This window comes from Corythoichthys intestinalis, chromosome 6 (assembly GCF_030265065.1).
Source record: "Corythoichthys intestinalis isolate RoL2023-P3 chromosome 6, ASM3026506v1, whole genome shotgun sequence".
In the NCBI taxonomy this organism is placed as follows: Eukaryota; Metazoa; Chordata; class Actinopteri; order Syngnathiformes; family Syngnathidae; genus Corythoichthys; species Corythoichthys intestinalis.
In genome coordinates this window covers 29,384,637-29,403,328 of record NC_080400.1, presented here as the reverse complement: position 1 = coordinate 29,403,328, position 18,692 = coordinate 29,384,637, and the positions used below count along the sequence as shown (strand labels likewise).

The 18,692-nt window shown below is 38.6% G+C and overlaps 1 protein-coding gene across 3 annotated transcripts in view; it reads left to right on the top strand.

Moving 5' to 3' along the window:
* The window catches only part of cadm1b (cell adhesion molecule 1b), a 375,267-nt gene that overhangs the window by 256,240 nt on the left and 100,335 nt on the right, over positions 1–18,692 (top strand). For all 3 annotated transcript variants that reach the window (XM_057839778.1, XM_057839776.1, XM_057839777.1), the window contains one exon: positions 15,938–16,084. In XM_057839778.1, the coding sequence (XP_057695761.1) occupies positions 15,938–16,084 (147 nt within the window). The remainder of the gene's footprint in view (positions 1–15,937; positions 16,085–18,692) is intronic.

Genomic DNA, 18,692 nt, shown 5'->3' with positions numbered 1-18,692 from the left:
TCGTGTCGATGTGTTTTGGGTCATTTAAAACTGATTTTACCGTGGATTGGAACATATTCTCGGCTCTCCTGTTCACCATCGGTGTTGTTGTGGAGACGACTTTCGACGCGCAAGAGTGACGTTGCTCGTTAAGAACACGTCACGCAAATAAACGAATCTGATTTGTCGATTGATTTTGTACCTGCTCGAGAGGCCGTTAATGGGCTGGTTCCCAGACTTTTCTCTCAGTGTTTGAAAAATGCAGAGAGAACAGTCTGGCCGTGCCAGGCAACTATAAGGTATATTAAAAAAGTGCTCCTAATTTTTTAAATTTGCGAGCACCTGTGCTGCTGATGAAAAAGCTTATCGTACAGGCCTGTGAGGTGATAGTGGTGGTATTTAGAGGCAGTGTTGTTAAAAAAAAAAAAAAAACTTAGGTCACACTATGTGAACTTTTGGCACAATTGGCCCTAGCCCAATTCTTTACCTAAGCTTAACTAGACACAGGGGTATTGTGGATATTTCAGTAACTAGATTGTAACTTTTGCTATGTTTGGAAGTCATTTCATGTTGTGAATCAACAGTGAAAGTTGTTAAAATTGCTCCCGTAATTTATTAGTTCCCTTCTTTCTACTCTCGACATGTGAACGTTTCAAAACCGTTTCATCATTTAAAGATAGATTCAAGTCAAGATTTTGCCGATTTAGGAGTATTTTAAATAAAAAGGTACTTAGGTTCGCTAGGAAGGTTCGCTACAATTGAGCCTTACTGAGAAGTCTACTGCTTTAAGATGGCGACTGTTTACTAACGCCAGGGAGTCTTATCATTTCACATCTAGTTCTTTATACATGTGATAGCTATCGTAGCATCATGTGGGCGTAGTTTGTAGGCTACAGTCAGGTCTTAATGGAGCCACCCAGAGAATTGTGGGTGCAATGGTGTCACAACTGCCTTTCCTCCTCCCCACCCCCACTCTGCTTTCTCCGTGATTCCGCGTCTCTCACTTTTCTCGCGTCATTAAATCAACGTAGTAACGCATAGCAACACACGCCTTTACATCCTCAGTAACAGTAACGGCATTGCAACAATGAGAAAATTAATTGGATTACTCACTACTGAAAAAATATAACACCATTGTACTCTAATGCCGTAATTGACAACACTGTTCAGAGGTGGCTTCACTGATGACCTATTGTATCAGTGGGGATATGCTAGACCTACCACTGCAATTTTGATGATATAAAGTAGCTCAAGTTGCAAAAAGATGAGGCAAAACCATTGGTTCACATGTTTTGTGAAGAGCAAAATGGCTCGTTTCAGTCCTAGATATAAAAGTCAAATATCTGGCAGTGGAAGGCAAGGTTACTCTCTGCTACCAATCTGCTGGTCACAGAGAAAGTAACAGTAAATAAATCCTCCACAGCCCTGAGCAAAGTTGGTGGTGTTCCAGCATCCTTCTTAGCCTAGGCTCATCTCCAATTCAAAACACACATAAATAACATGGCCGTGATTAGGAATCCCATCAAAGTGAAAACGGGCCACTTTGTGGAACATGGAGGGCTTTGGCGATTGGAGTAAACATTTTCAATTGCCTCTGCACCCTGCTCATGATTGGGTGCAAATGAGGAGAGACTGTCATTAATTCCGGATGGTGGGTGGTAGTGGTAGTGCTGGTTGTGGGTGGAGGGGGTAAGGGGGTGTTTTGGGCACAGATGACTGGCTGATAAACGTACACTCATTCCGGCAGCTGTCTGGAAGAGTAAAGTGCCTGTATCTCTACAAATGGCTGCTTGCCTCTTGACGCATCACAACATACTGAGCGAGGCCAATGCACACCAAGGGGATGCACAATCTGCCATCAAGGAGTCTGGTGCTCAAACATTAAAAGAGAGCTAAACCCGAACAGTTTCTAAAAGAATGCGAGTAAAATTCAAGCTTCAGGTGCGTTCGGTAATCTCTCATGGGAGAATGAGAAAATATTAGCATCTGCTACCAGGGTGTCTTGAGTAAATGATGGAATTTGGTGAATTCAGGTAATCTGCAATTGACCAAGAAGGAAACTGGTAGTACTTGCAGACAAACATTTCTTAAACGTGAAATGTTTTAATACAATGCATCAGTTTAGAGTGACTGCTTTACCATTTAATTATAACAACTTTGCAACAAAATTCATTTAAATGTAAACAGTAACAGAACGCATTGGAGTTATAAGTGTTGTCAACTGTGTTCGCCTCGAAGAGGTTGGCTGACATGGCTCCAATTCCAAACATACGGTTCAATTATGTTTGAATTTAAAACAGGTACATCGGACAGTTGATTGACACTAAAGGGCTGTTTACATGGTGACTCTCCGAGAAGAAGAAAAATTTCATGTTTGCATTTGTATAAGCCCGTCTCCATTCGAACAATGTTGCAATTCCGCATGAAAACGATGTAGTATTCATGCCAGGCCCGAGGGGGCAGTGCAGATTTACAAGGCGACAGCGAATGATGCAGTTTGACCCCACCAAAGTTCCTCAGCCCGGAAAAACAATATGCCTGCCCGCTCGAAGCGATGGCATTTTTCTTTTGTTCGAAAAGGCACAAAAATGGAAACATTCAACATCTTTAATTCAAAAATATTATTAATATTATTAACAGTAAATTAAAGCTGAAATTCCACCATACTTGCTGTTTATAATGTTTGGTAGCACCGCTGCGCACTCCCAATGTGACGTGTATGAGTGCTGACGTTATCGGCGCGGTGTCGCGCCGCGGGACCCTTTGATATGCATGCAGAGATAGCCTCCCTTAAGCTCCCGCAATCGAATTCTTCCACTTGGGATGCAGGATTCAGAATTTTTCGTCTTCCCCTTTCGTCTTCGCCGACACCATATGCAACTCCGCAACACAGTCATTGCGTCTTCGTGTCGCAGAGTTGCCCCTAACATGTTAAAATTGTAGGGGTGCGCGATATCCATTTTTTAAACCGATACTGACAACAATAAGTTCCTGCTCCTCAAAGCCGATACCGATATCGATAACCGAAAATAAATATATAACTTTTTAAATGTATATTCACCCGAGTTTTTGAACACCTGGAGGTTAAAAAAAACTAGTGGTGGAATTAACACAGATTTGCCTTTGACCTAACCAGATTTTTCATAATGACATGAACATTATTATAATGAACAAAACAAAAGCAAGAACAGTCTTGACTTCAAATAAAGTGCCAATATTTATTTTTTGAAATATAATTTGAGTTAATCACAATCAATTAATCAATATAAATGAAGATGTGTTTCCTGAACAATGAGCACCGAGTTAAAAAAAATAAACCCAACAGGTATTGTGCTTTGTCATCAGACAAAAATATTTGGTGCTACAGGACAAGAACTATTCCTCATAAAAAAATATGGTAGAACAAAAGGGATTAATGGCTTGCCTTATAATAATCAATATCAACGGCAGTGAGTGAACCCATTTTCAATAAAGTATGAAGTTTCTTCTCTGCATAGTACGAAATCCTACCAAGCATACTGACAGGACTAACATTACACGTCTATACTGTATGTCCGGCGTAAAAACCTATGTGCCGGGCATGGTTGCCGATCGAAGTATGGAAGCGTGTGGCAATCTCATCATACTTTGCATTCATATGAAAAGTGGCGGCGGCTTGGAATGATGAACCTGGCTCCAAATGACTGAATCTTCGACGAGGGAAGGGGGTCGGTTGTCTAGCGCCATCATTTCTGTGATCATGTTTGTGATCGCTATAGCCCTCGGTCATCTTTGTAAAATTTTTCAAAGGCCTCGTTAAATGGTACAACCCCGGCTTATTAGCTGGCTCTGGAATTTTTGGGAATTGGACGAGTAGCTTCATTCGCAGCTCACGCTTCCTCGTACTCTTTTAAAACACCATCGAAGCAATTGTCATCTTTTAAGTGGCTTATTTAAGATGTGTTTCTCGCCCGTCATGCGGCACACTTGAGCGTGATCTCACGGAAAGGGAGCACTTGCTTTACAAACGCACACATCCCAATCCACCTTTTCTTTTCGCGCCAGCCGTGCGGTATACTTGAGTTTGACGTCACAGAAAGGGAGCGCTTGATTTACAAACGCACACATCCCAATCCACCGACACAGTGCCAAAAATATTACAGTACATATGATCGGTCCAATTAATAATGTTATTGGATTTGTTGAAATGATGTCATAATTACTATTATCAGACCATTAATTATCACAAGCATTGCACAAGTATAAAATTGTGACTTTTTGTCCATTTTGTGTAAAAAAAAACTCCCAAGTGTGTTGAAAAATATTAGCAACAGACATCACTTCGGGGCAGTGCTGGCATTTCCAATGGTCAAACCTGACTGAACATCTCCCAGGGATTCCACCTAATCCCCAAGCAATTTTACAAGGTTACAAAAGACAGAAAAATGACAGTAAATTGTTAGAGTTAAAATTTCTTCGAATGAAGTATGTGCAGAACTTTGCGGCCTTGGAACCTGAGACACCCTTGAGAATGTTATATTTTCCCACCCACCACCAGTGCAACTGACATCAAATCCGGCATAAGATCATTATTCAGAAAATGGCACACCAGTGAACTTTTATGGCAAATTATGATGATTTGACTGTTACGATTTGATTGGAATGTATTAAAACCCACCACAGTGTGTCCAGTTGCCACGAAATTGAGCATGCAAGTTAGGCCTGCACAATATAGCCTTTGAAAATCGCCATCGCAATGTCCGCATGCGCAATTGTCCAATTGCAGGATGTGCTTTTTTTTTTTTGACTGTGTTATTTTTTAACACGTCAATTTTTGTTTTGCTTCATAAAAGCAGCAAATGTGCAGAAACATGGCCTCCTGGATCCTTTTATATACAACGAAGCCCCTTAGCCTGGATTAAACGGTATAACTACAGTATATGACTACAATGTGGTCATGGTGACTCAACCAAAGTGAAAATTCTTCTTGTATTAATATCGCTATATATACTGTATATATTATATATATGTATATATATATAAGGGCTGTCAAAATAAGCGCGTTAACGGGCGGTAATTATTTTTTTAAATTAATCACGTTAAAATATTTGACGCAATTAACGCACATGCCCCGCTCAAACATTAAAACGACAGCACAGTGAAATGTGTACTTGTTGTGTTTTTCGGAGTTTTGTCGCCCTCTGCTGGCGCTTGGGTGCGACTGATTTTATAGGCTTCAGCACCCATGAGCATTGTGTAAGTAATTGTTGGCGTCAACTAGGGCTGTCCCAAACGACTAATTTTCTCCCGATTAGTCAGCCGACTATTTTTACGATTAGTCGACTAATCTAATAATTTAAAATATATATATATATATATATATTTTTTTTTTTGTTTCCTAATTTAGCAATGAAATTTTTGTTGACGCTTATCAATTCACAAAAAACATATTGGAACACTTAAATTATTTATTAAAGTACAAATAAATACGTAAATAACAATAATAAATCACAAATAAACAATGAGTTCAAATGCTGATAGAATTAACTAGTGTAGCATCCCGATTGAAAAGATGGTCTCTTAAACTGATGGTTTACAACTTTTATTCCATCCTTGATATAATCACACTGTAAAAGCTACGGTGCACACAAATAAAACAACACAATTAGAAATTAACGAAAACTTTTCACCTTTTTCCTTTTAAACCTTATATATCAATGAATTGCCTATATGAATTGCCTTTACCTTAATTTATTACCTTATCATTGACAATCTCTCCCTTAAGAGCAATCACTGTATATATACTGTATATATTTATGACCTTTTAACCTTATATAATTTTCTATACCATAAAATAAACCATAACATGAAATAAACCTTTCAGTTAGCATTAAGAACAATACTAATAGCACTTATAGGCCCATTGTCAATGAAACATTATTATTTAGTAAGGCGACAGCACCCTCTAGTGTACAAAAAATGAAAAGACAAAAAAAAAAAAAAAAATTACAAACTGGGTTACGGCGCTTGAGGTGTTTATTCACGGCCTACGTGCAGCCAAGCTTGGCATTGAAGAGACAGGACGGAAGAGTGTACGCTCCTTTGTTTCTTTGAAATAAGTCAATGTTTTGGACACTCTGGTGCGCTTTTTTGGCTTTGTGTCGCTTTCCCCGCTTGCATACAGAGCATCTGACATTATGAACTTTCCGCGCATATATTTTTTTAACCCTTCATTAACCGTCGACGGGATGTTGTGCTCGTCGACGGATTTACGTCATCGATGACGTCGACTATGTCGACTAGTCGGGACAGCTCTAGCGTCAACAATGGCGGGCTACTAGTTTATTTTTTGATTGAAAATTTTCCAAATTTTATTAAAATGAAAACATTAAGAAGGGTTTTCATATGAAATTTCTATAACTTGTACTAACATTCATCTTTTAAGAACTACAAGTCTTTCTATCCATGGATCGCTTTAACAGAATGTTAATAATGGTAATGCCATCTTGTTGATTTATTGTTATAATAAACAAATACAGTCCGTATGTACTGTATGTTGAATGTATATATCCATCTTGTGTCTCATCTTTCCATTCCAACAATAATTTACAGAAAAATATGGCATATTTTATAGATGGTTTGAATTGTGATTAATTGCGATTAATTACGATTAATTTTTAAGCTGTAATTAACTCGATTCAAAATTTTAATCATTTGACACCCCTAAGCTCCCGAACTATTTTTAATTTGTCCGTTTTACCCTGGAAACCCCCGTCTACAGACGTCGTGCAACCGCTTTTGTTTCAACCCAGCCATAAGACAAAGGTAATTAATTACATTTATTATTCAAAATGTCTGTCATTTTTAGCTTAGAATCGATAATTGATGTGTAATATTTCGTTTAAAAAAAAAAAAAAAACGACTTTAAACAATTTTTCACTTGCATATTTTGAACAAATTACATCACAATGAAAAAAATGGTCTCTGTAAGAAAGCCACCTTATAACTATGGCTTAATTGCATTTTTTGTTACTGTCGCATTTTCTCCGATATGTTAGAGGATAAATGATCAATCCAAACAAAGAAAAATTGGGTAAAAAACGTTTAAAAGAGTAAATACATGAAAATGAACTTCTCTACCACTCCTTGATGTCTGCGATTTCTGCATCACGACCCTTGTTATATGACCATGTTTTACCCATAAAATCCGCCAAAAATCCGGCTGTGGCCATTCACAGTTGTGTCTTGACACTCGGTGATACATGCTGCATGGAGTGTTGGGATCGAAAAGAGGTAAGTACGCGATAATATCTCGTTAAAATCATGGCGTCTTTAATTCTGCTCTCGCGTGCTCTCACTTCTTGTTAGGGTTTTGCTGTTTCTTTTTTTTTTTTTTTTAAATGCCCTCCTGTTCAAAATTTTTCTTCACCGGGAAAATTCACATTTTAAACCTTCCAATGATGTATCGCACATGTATATAGGACAATTTTGAAATCTGGCCAAACTGGGGGTCTCGCCATATATATGGCGGAAAACAGACAAGACTGAAAAAGCAGTTTCTGCTCTTGCACTCCTTTTTAAAAGAAACTGCAGTATTTTAAGCCAAAACAAATGTTGTGTTTGACAGAACAATATGTCTATATGCTGTCATAGCAGATTCATGACGCATTAAGCCCCCGAACTATTATTTATTTGTCCGTTTTACCCTGAAAACCCCCGTTCACAGAAGTCGCAACCGCTTTTGTTTCAACCTAGCCATAAAAAGAATGTAAGTATTATATTTAATTATATAATATTTAGTAATTATATTCATAAAAAAAACGAATTTAAAAAATTATTCACTTGCATATTTTAAACTTTTAAACAAATTACGTCACAATGAAAAATTTGACGTCTGTAAAAAAGTCACGGTTTTCTACCTCATAACTATCACTTAATTGTATTTTTTTTGGTTACCGTCACATTTTCCACGATATGTTATATGATAAGTAATCGATCATAACACAGAAAAATTGAAAAATAACGTTTAAAAGGGTAACTATATGAAAAAGAAAATCTCAACCACTGCTTGTTTTCTGCGATTTCTGCATCGCGACCCTTGTTATGTTACCATGTTTTACCCATAAAATGCAAAAAAAATCTGGCTGTGGCCATTCACAGCTGTGTCTTGTCACTCGGTGATAAATGCCACATGGAGTTTTTTGATCGAAACAAGGTAAGTACGCGATAATATCTCGTTAAAATCGTAGCGTCTTTAATTCTGCTCTCGCGTGCTCTTTGCCTGGCACGGCCAGACTGTTCTCCCTGGATTTTTCAAACACTGAGAGAAAAGTCTGGGAACCAGCCCATTAACGGCCTCTCGAGCAGGTACAAAATCAATCGACAAATCAGATTCGTTTATTTGCGTGACGTGTTCTTAACGAGCAACGTCACTCTTGCGCGTCAAAAGTCGTCTCCACAACAACACAGATGGTGAACAGGAGAGCCGAGAATATGTTCCAATCCACGGTAAAATCAGTTTTAAATAACCAAAAACACATCGACACGAGTCATTGACAACAGTGTCTCGCGCTAGCCATGTTGAATAAACTCCGCTCTCCTCATATGTTTACTTCCGCGCGCAAGTCCCTCGTCGTTTTACTAACATCACGTCTGCCCGTCGCTGATTGGTCCACTCCGCTGTCTGTTTGCTGTGGCTTGCTCCGCCCTGGAAATTGTATCCGCTGAATGGTGGCCAGACTCAATAGCTGGAACAGCGGTGAGTCTGGTGTACCAGGCAAACCTTATAGTGCATTTAATTATAAGCATCAAACACTGTACACATACATACTATATTGGTATCTAAAGTCAAAAAAACATCGTTGTCCCATTTCCTATATTTAGGTCACCGAGCACGCTTGTCAGAATTCTTCCAGCGATATTTGGCAGGAGTTTGGTACTTATTCCAAACTGTAACCTGATTAAAGTTCAGAAGCGGGACTTTTAATTCATTTTTTCAAATATTGGTACAGTAAAATGCATATTATTGAGTATGGGAATAGTCAGACAGGTCCACTACTAAGATTAACTAAACTTGGCCAGTAGTTACTCAGATTCGTGGAGTTACAGTGCCACAAAAATGAGAACTGTAACCTACCCTCTACTAAAATGACCTGTTGCTCACGGGAATCACATAATATTGTACTGACGTGACAGTGCATGTAACGCACATGTACATGGAGCGGTATTAAGATCAAGCAACTTTATTTCATTTTTAAATAATGGCAATGGTGGTACTACCGTATTGGCCCAAATATAAGATGGTGTTTTTTACATTGAAATAAGACTGAAAAAGTGGGAGTCGTCTTATAGTTGCGGTCTAGATGTAATACCCATTCACGACGATAGATAGCGCCAGATATCATTGAAGCAATGTTCTGTCATGACAGATCTCAGCTACTCTCAAGTTTAACCAGTTTTCATTATTTTATTGCAATGTTTTTCCTTATTCAGATTTGTTTCAAGACTGCAGTTACAGTTAGACTTCACTTTGATGGTTGAATTTTTATCACAATAGATTGGTTTATCTACATTTCAAAAACCAGAAGCCATTCATTTACGAATGTGATTGCACTTTAGTTTACATATTTAAACGTTCAGATATTAAAAATTGAATGACACAAAATAACATGCCTTGTCTCTCAAATATATTGTTATAATCATTTGTTTCGGATATATTGTATTTTCTATATAAAAATTAATTTTGTGTTCAAAAAGTCTTTTTCAAACTTGAGTCTTGAAAAAGAGGGGGTCGTCTTATTATCAGGGCCGTTTTATATTCGGGCCAATACGGTATATATTTTAAAATGTTGACAAGTGTTTTTTTTTTAATAGTATGGAACAACACAAGCACATGGAACTAGAGTTGGTAATTTTTTACCTAAATAGAGAAAAAATGCTTTCAAATAATGTTATGAACAACATCTATTCTTGATTTAAGAGCATTTCTGACAAACGAGCATTTTTATGATTAAATATACTGATTTATTGTTTAAAGTAAGTCTGTTAAGCCTAAGCTAGTTTTTTTTTTTTCTTATTTCAAGAAATCTGAGTAAAATTTACTTGAAGCACTGACAGATAATTTCACTTATTTCTAGTAGATTTACACTAAAAGCAAGGCAATTTTACTTGTTTTAAGAAGGGGTGTTTTTGCACTGTAGTAGTGTTTGCGATTTTTCACTCATTTAAGTTTCATTTCTAAAACTCAAAACTATTTAGGTCAATTGCTGAAAGGGCACATCAGACCTCATCTAACAAAATCTTATTAATATTATGTAAATAGAACTGATGATGTCTAAACCTGGAATTTGTGGCACAAAGTGCAAGTTGTCTGGATTTTAGTGTAGATGTTTATTCTCTCTATTATCTGTTGACATTTTGTCTGTTTTCACCCATTACCTCGCTTTTGTCCCAAACCGACAGTCCTAGTAGCTGAGCGGAATCAAACGGGTGGCTTTTTGCATCAGATGATTGGTCCGAGAAGCTGTTTTTTCAAACTGGAGGTTAATTTCTTATTGCAGGAGTTCACGGTGAATCATGTTAGTTTGCCTGTCTGTTCCCATTATCTCTCCGGGGGCGAAACAAATGCACGTTCCTCTTTTATTTTTTCCTTTTATTATTCCTCTCCACTTTGTAAATGTCACAAAGCAATAGAGGTTTCTGTGACGACTCGGGCATGTAAATGCGCTTTTGATGTTTGCGCCTGCGTCTGCAGCTGATAGCGGTGCGCCTCCACTGGTGTGAATCTGAGACATTCTAATGTATTCCAGGCCTGGGTAAAAATAGAACAAGGTGACTTTAAATTCTCTCCCAGAAAACAACAAAGGAAGAACAAAAGGCTTTTTGTGAGTGTGAGAGAGGTGTGAGTTACGACGACAGGGTCCCGGGTCTGGAACAGCGCTTGTGTACCGAGAGCCTCTCTGAAGCTCCTTTCAATGCCAAGAGACACACGATAGCACACTGAGCACACATTGGTCACATGGGCGCTCAGATGGAGGGCTCTGATAAAGCTTAGCCCATCAACGCCATCCAGCTCTCTTTTTTTTTTCCCATCTCTTGAAAATGATATCATGTCAATCAATATAGTGAAAGAAAATACATTATGATCCATCATGACATCTATGAAAGTGAATCAAAAACAGTGGACAAAAGTTGGTAATAGTTAAAAGGCTGATGTGCCCATTTCTTTGCTACCTAATGAATGTGCCATTACAAAACTAATAATATACCAGAGTGAAATGGGTCAATTTCACTATAAAGGGCCTTTTGTCGTCTTCATTAGAATCACTTCGTAGTCATCGTCTACACTTAGCAAAAGTCCTTTTATAGTATAAATGGCCTTGCATTTGCACACATTCATTACGATCGGTCACCTAAAATGTGTTTCCGTTCTTTATTCCCCCTCCAATGTTTCTACAAAAATTCAGCAAGTCACACTCAGTGGTGGAGAGTTTGTATTTAGTGGTGAAATTATACAAATAAAAAAATGTTTGATTAAACAAAAGTGTTTAATCATTTTTGATCATTTATTTTGTATATGCATTTGTGTTTTTGTATTAACAAAAAGTTCTAAACAACAAAAAGGCATGTAAAAAAAAAAAAAAAAAGGCAATCAATTTACATATCTTTCGATGTTTTATGTTCAGAATGAATTCTTAATGCTGTATTTTCATGTGAGCTGTGCGTCTTTAAAGGGAAACTACTCACAAATACGTACAAATTTTGAAAGAATGAAAAACAAAACAGGTACTGTACATAGCAAATGTTATATGTAAGTTTTTTAACACATTTATGTCTGACCTCTGATGAAAATTGTCAGTTTAAATAAAAGTACTAGTACAGTGGGGCAAAAAAGTATTTAGTCAACCACTAATTGTGCAAGTTCTCCCACTTGAAAATATTAGTGAGCCCTGTAATTGTCAACATGGGTAGACCTCAACCATGAAAGACAGAATGTGGAAAAAAACTGAAAATCACATTGTTTGATTTTTAAAGAATTTATTTGTAAATCATGGTGGAAAACAAGTATTTGGTCAATACCAAAAGTTCATCTCAATAGTTTGTTGTGTACCCTTTGTTGGCAATAACGGAGGCCAAACGTTTTCTGTAACTCTTCACAAGATTTTCACACACTGTTGCTGGTATTTTGGCCCATTCCTCCATGCAGATCTCCTCTAGAGCAGTGATGTTTTGGGGCTGTCGTTGGGCAACACGGACTTTCAACTCCCTCCACAGATTTTCTATGGGGTTGAGATCTGGAGACTGGCTAGGCCACTCCAGGACCTTGAAATGCTTCTTACGAAGCCACTCCTTTGTTGCCCTGGCTGTGTGTTTGGGATCATTGTCATGCTAAAAGACTCTAAAAGTCACTCAAAATCTCTCGATACATGGCCCCATTCATTATTTCCTTTACACGGATCAGTCGTCCTGGTGTCTTTGCAGAAAAACAGCCCCCAAAGCATGATGTTTCCACCCCCATGCTTCACAGTGGGTATGGTGTTCTTCGAATGCAGTTAAGTATTCTTTCTCCTCCAAACACGAGAACCTGTGTTTCTACCCAAAATTTCTATTTTGGTTTCATCTGACCGTAACACATTCTCCCAGTCCTCTTCTGGATCATCCAAATGTTCTCTAGCAAACCGCAGACTGGCCTGGACGTGTACTGACTTCAGCAGGGGGACACATCTGGCAATGCAGGATTTGAGTCCCTGGCGGCGCATTGTGTTACTGATAGTAGCTTTTGTTACTGTGGTCCCAGCTCTCTGTAGGTCATTCACTAGGTCCCCCTGTGTGGTTCTGGCCGTTCTTGTTATCATTTTGACGCCACGGGGTCAGATCTTGCATGGAGCCCCAGATCGAGGGAGATTATCAGTGGTCTTGTATGTCTTCCATTTTCTAATAATTGCTACCACAGTTGATTTCTTTACACCAAGCGTTTTGCCTATTGCTGATTCAGTCTTCCCAGGCTGGTGCAGGTCTACAATTTTGTCTCTGGTGTCCTTCGACAGCTCTTTGGTCTTGGCCATAGTGGAGTTTGGAGTGTGACTGACTGAGGTTTTGGACAGGTGTCTTTTGTACCGATAATGAGTTAAAACAGGTGCCATTAATACAGGTAAATAGTGGACATTCTGTCGCTCATGGTTGAGGTTTACCCATGTTGACAATTACAGGCCTCTCTAATATTTTCAAGTAGGAGAACTTGCACAATTGGTGGTTGACTAAATACTTATTTGCCCCACTGTACATGTGTTGTAGCTGTTGTTGTCAGAGAAACACACAGCGATAAATAATCAAATAATGATTTAATTACTACCAATGTTTGCTTGTCCATCTATTCAGCAGTGTTAGAATAATTTCTCACGTTTTTACTGTGTGGCAGAAAGGACAATTTACCCATGTGTCCACCTGTTGCCATTAACATTGACACAACACACAGTTAGTACATTTTGGTGGACTGTGATATACAGATGATCAAATAGTAAATGTTAAAACGTTGGTTGTTGAGTATAGATACTTGACTTTGTATTATCTGAAGAAAAAAGTCAATTTTGTCTTATGACAGGTTCTTTAATTCTTTTAACGAACAGGAGATGACAACACACAATTCAGCAACAAAAAGAAAGTACAGAGTTTACATTTAGTGAGGAAAGAAAAGCGCAAAGCTGGCCAGCCGGTCTGGGACAGATGTCAATCTCGATCTGCCTCGACCTTAAAGTTCATACCATTTATCTTTTATTTCTCAAGCGGTAGCCTTAGCGCCAACGCCTTAGATAAAAACACTGGAAAGCCTGATCAGACTAACCTAGGGAGAAGAGAACTCACTGCTCACGATGAGTCCTTGTCCTGATACCAGACGTTCACATAAACACACAGTTACGAGAAGAAAAGAATGATTATGTGCTATGATGTGAAATGAACAGATATATGTTTATGTGAATAAAAGATATATACAGTGGGGCAAAAAGGTATTTAGTCAACCACTAATTGTGCAAGTTCTTCTACTTGAAAAGATTAGAGACGCCTGTAATTGTCAACATGGGTAAACCTCAACCATGAGAGACAGAATGTGGAGGAAAAGAAAAAAAAAAACAGAAAATCACATTGTTTGATTTTTAAAGAATTTATTTCCAAATTAGAGTGGAAAATAAGTATTTGGTCACTTACAAACAAGCAAGATTTCTGGCTGTCAAAGAGGTCTAACTTCTAACGAGGTCTAACGAGGCTCCACTTGTTACCTGTATTAATGGCACCTCTTTTAACTCTTATCAGTATAAAAGACACCTGCCCACAACCTCAGTCAGTCACACTCCAAACTCCACTAAGGCCAAGACTAAAGACCTGTCGAAGGACACCAGAGACAAAATTACAGACTTGCACCAGGCTGGGAAGACTGAATCTGCAATAGGTAAAACACTTGGAGTAAAGAAATCAACTGTGGGAGCAATTATTAGAAAATGGAAGACATACTAGACCACTTAAATCTCCCTCGATCTGGGGCTCCATGCAAGATTTCACCCCGTGGCGTCAAAATGATAACAAGAACGGTGAGCAAAAATCCCAGACCCACACGGGGGGACCTAGTGAATGACCTACAGAGAGCTGGGACCACAGTAACAAAGGCTACTATCAGTAACACAATGCGCCGCCAGGGACTCAAATCCTGCACTGCCAGATATGTCCCCCTGCTGAAGAAAGTACACGTCCAGGCTCCTCTGCGGTTCGCTAGAGAGCATTTGGATGATCCAGAAGAGGATTGGGAGAATGCGTTATGGTCAGATGAAACCAAAATAGAACTTTTTGGTAAAAACACAGGTTCTTGTGTTTGGAGGAGAAAGAATACTGAATTGCATCCGAAGAACACCATACCCACTGTGAATCATGGGGGTGGAAACATCATGCTTTGGGGCTGTTTGTCTGCAAAGGGACCAGGACTGATCTGTGTAAAGAAAAGAATGAATGGGGCCATGTATCGAGAGATTTTGAGTGAAAATCTCCTTCCATCAGCAAGGGCATTGAAGATGAGACGTAGCTGGGTCTTTCAGCATGACAATGACCCCAAACACACTGCCAGGGCAACAAAGGAGTGGCTTCGTAAGAAGCATTTCAAGGTCCTGGAGTGGCCTAGCCAGTCTCCAGATCTCAACCCCATGGAAAATCTGTGGAGGGAGTTGAAAGTCCGCGTTGCCCAACAACAGCCCCAAAACATCACTGCTCTAAAGGAGATCTGCATGGAGGAATGGGCCAAAATACATGCAACAGTGTGTGAAAAGCTTGTGAAGAGTTACAGAAAACGTTTGGCCTCCGTTATTGCCAACAAAGGGTACACAACAAACTATTGAGATGAACTTTTGGTATTGACCAAATACTTATTTTCCACCATGATTTGCAAATAAATTCTTTAAAAATCAAACAATGTGATTTTCTGTTTGTTTTTTTTCTCCACTTTCTGTCTCTCATGTTTGAGGTTTACCCATGTTGACAATTACAGGCCTCTCTAATATTGTCAGGTGGGAGAATTTGCACAATTAGTGGTTGACTAAATACTTATTTTCCCCACTGTATCTACATATCTAATATTTACTCTTTAAATATTACATCACTTTATATCAACATATTTTTCCGCTCCCAGAAGTTCCTTGTCACGTTCCTTTGTCTTCTAGCTCCTGATCTCCAGCTTCCCTTAATGGGCAGCCAAGCTTGCAGCCCATCTGGCGCTGACTCACACGGACCCCGCACTCGGATCTGTGGGCGGCAGAGAGATCAATAATGACAAACTTGGCACTTGTATACTAAATGGATTATACTGCAGCTACACAATCTGCACAATAGTTGTTTGTGTAGCATCACATTGTTGAGTTGTGTTGACAAAAGAAGCGCAAATATTTTTGAGGCAGTAAATCTCTGGATGGTGACCTGAGTTTTGTATGTGTGTGTGTTAAAGTGGAAGGTCAGAACCTGGCAACGGATAATGTGTCGGTGGTGGAAGGCGAGATGGCCACTATCAGCTGCAGAGTGAAGAACAACGACGACTCAGTCATCCAGCTCCTCAACCCCAATAGACAGACCATCTACTTCAGGGATGTCAGACGTAAGTCAAAAGAACACTATTTAAGCATGAATCGGAATACACAGAAAAAACCCTGGTAATAAATCACATTATGCTTAAATTAAAGTAATTTTCCAAAAATGACACATCATATTTCTTAAATCCGCTGTTAAAGGGTTTTAAAATTGAAACCGTCCACGCCATTGCTCAAAACTTTCAAAAATAGATGAATATAATAAAATAAATACATACATTTAAATTCTATATACAATAGATGAAATACTTTAAAATATTCAGATTTTACTGTTGTGTTTACGGGGTTTGAAAAATGCTTGAATTTTGCGTGAAGTCCTTAAAAATGCTTGGATGTCTAAGACACACAATATTTCTCAGCACCTTGTCTAAAAATGTTAAATAATCAAATGACGGAAAATAAGATAACAGTATACAAATTAAGTAGTATTTAAATGCATTCATGTGCATTTAAATACTACTAAAATACTACTGCTTAACCTGCGAGCCACCACTTCCAGCCCCAGCGTCTCGGCCAACCCTGGGTAGAACGACGTAGTCTCGATATACTGTATGTCCATCAACGTACATTAAGTGTTGCTGTTAGGCACATTAACTTATCTTTCCTTGCCTAACAGCGTTTTCCACCTGTAAATCAACGAGCAAAAAACATGTAACACTCGCATCTATGTGTTGACACACGTAATTGTGCCATCTACACGTACTGATTAGCAACAGGCTAGCAGCAGATACAGTAGTTGGAGTAAATAATATTGAACCCCTCGGTGTTATTTGTCCATTTTTTGGCTTTTTTCGTTTTTTTCTGTGTTTAACCCTTTAACACCTAAGCCTATTTTGGCCGAATTTGCATGCCTTTGATGTTGCCTTTATATTTCAAAGAAAAAACTGTTCACAATGGCCAAGATGGGTCCCTTTTTCCGGGATACCTTGAACTTTATGTCCAAACTGTTGTTTTCTTCACTGTCCAACTTTAATCCACATTTTGGACCCAAAAAGACAAAAAAATCCCAAAATCTTTTTTCAAAATTTGTAATGTTGAAGTCCCACTGACAACCAAACATGCTCGACCAACTGTTTTGAAGCTTCATAATATTTATTTAACTTGTTAGGATAAACATTCAATAGAAAAAATAAGATTGAATAGTTTTATGTTTGACAATTCAACACAAACAGGAGCTATGGTCATAGGCGTTTTTGGCCTTCACACGTACTATGGTCAAAACATGTTATATACAGTGCAAAATAGTGAGGAAAAAAATAATATACCGTATATCATCTAACACAAAAAGGGTTTGGAGGATATCTCTTTGTGAAGTTAGGTATTGTACCCATCACCTTATCAAAGGTATATATGTACACGCAATCAAGCTTCTCGAACACACATCTATATAAAAATTGAAAAGATTCATAGTGAAGAAAAAATAATAATAAACATTGAAAAAAAAGTATTTTCAAAAATATTGACAAGTAGTTCAGGTCAATTTTTTTTAGGCATGCGACCCAATAAAGTTTTGGGGGTTTTTGCGCACTCGAAAAAGTTTGTTTTTGAACATATCACTAAACTGCGTCACATACAACGTCACACAGCCTACTCATCCGCCGTTTGCGCACTGCTGTCACTTCTACTCGCCGAGACGTCGACTGATCCGAGGAAAACAATGACAAATACAGCTCATTCTATTCCTTGAGTTGATGAAATAATGCATTAGCTTGCGCTAAATTTAGTTTTCGATTCATTCTGCACATTTCAAAGTCGCTCGCTCAATCAAACCGCGCCGTTGCTTGCTACGCGTGTCTCCTTTCCCTTAGTTGGCGCCTTGCTCGTCAATTTATTAAAAATGTTCACATTAGGTTCGTCCTTCTTGACATCACAACGGCTCTTAGGATATGTAGTCTTTTGTGCTGCTTTCGGTTTTGGAAAAAAAATAATAAAAAATGATGGAAATATGGAGATAGACACATGGTCCATGCGGCGTTTTAATGCATATTTATGAGTTCAATAAAACTATAAAACTCAAATGACATTATCTCCCGTTTTACTTGGTCGATTGACTTCAAATAAAAACTGGTGTGGACATCAACTTCCGTACTTTCAAACGAGAGCAACCAGGGGCACGTGGGTGACGTAATTACAGTGTTACAAGGCTTCAAAGATGATATGCGTAAACGTGTCGCATCCGACACGTTCGGTGTTAAAGGGTTAAGTACTATTTTTATTGCACAAGCAGTTCCTCTTTTTGCCACATTTTTTTTTCACGACCTCCACACCCCCCTCTGCCAGTCACCGTTTAACCTGGCTAGGAGCCACTTCGCCCGGCTTCGTCGCCGCTAAGACTCGGCCTACTCAACCTGGCTCTCAATTGACTACCATTGTTACACAAAAAAACAGCCATTTATCTCATTTTAAGGAGTAGGAGAATTTGTAATAGCCTTGTAAAGCGCTTTACTAGTTTCATTGAGAACGGAATTGTTTTTTGTTGCCATGAACTACAGTTCCATACAAATATAAATCGAGATATCATTTAGCTTAGCAATCGGAGTTGTGACAGCCGTTTTTTGAGTGTCACAAACTTCAAGAAAGCGCACTTATCAAGGTTTCCTCGGCCGTGGCGTGTAT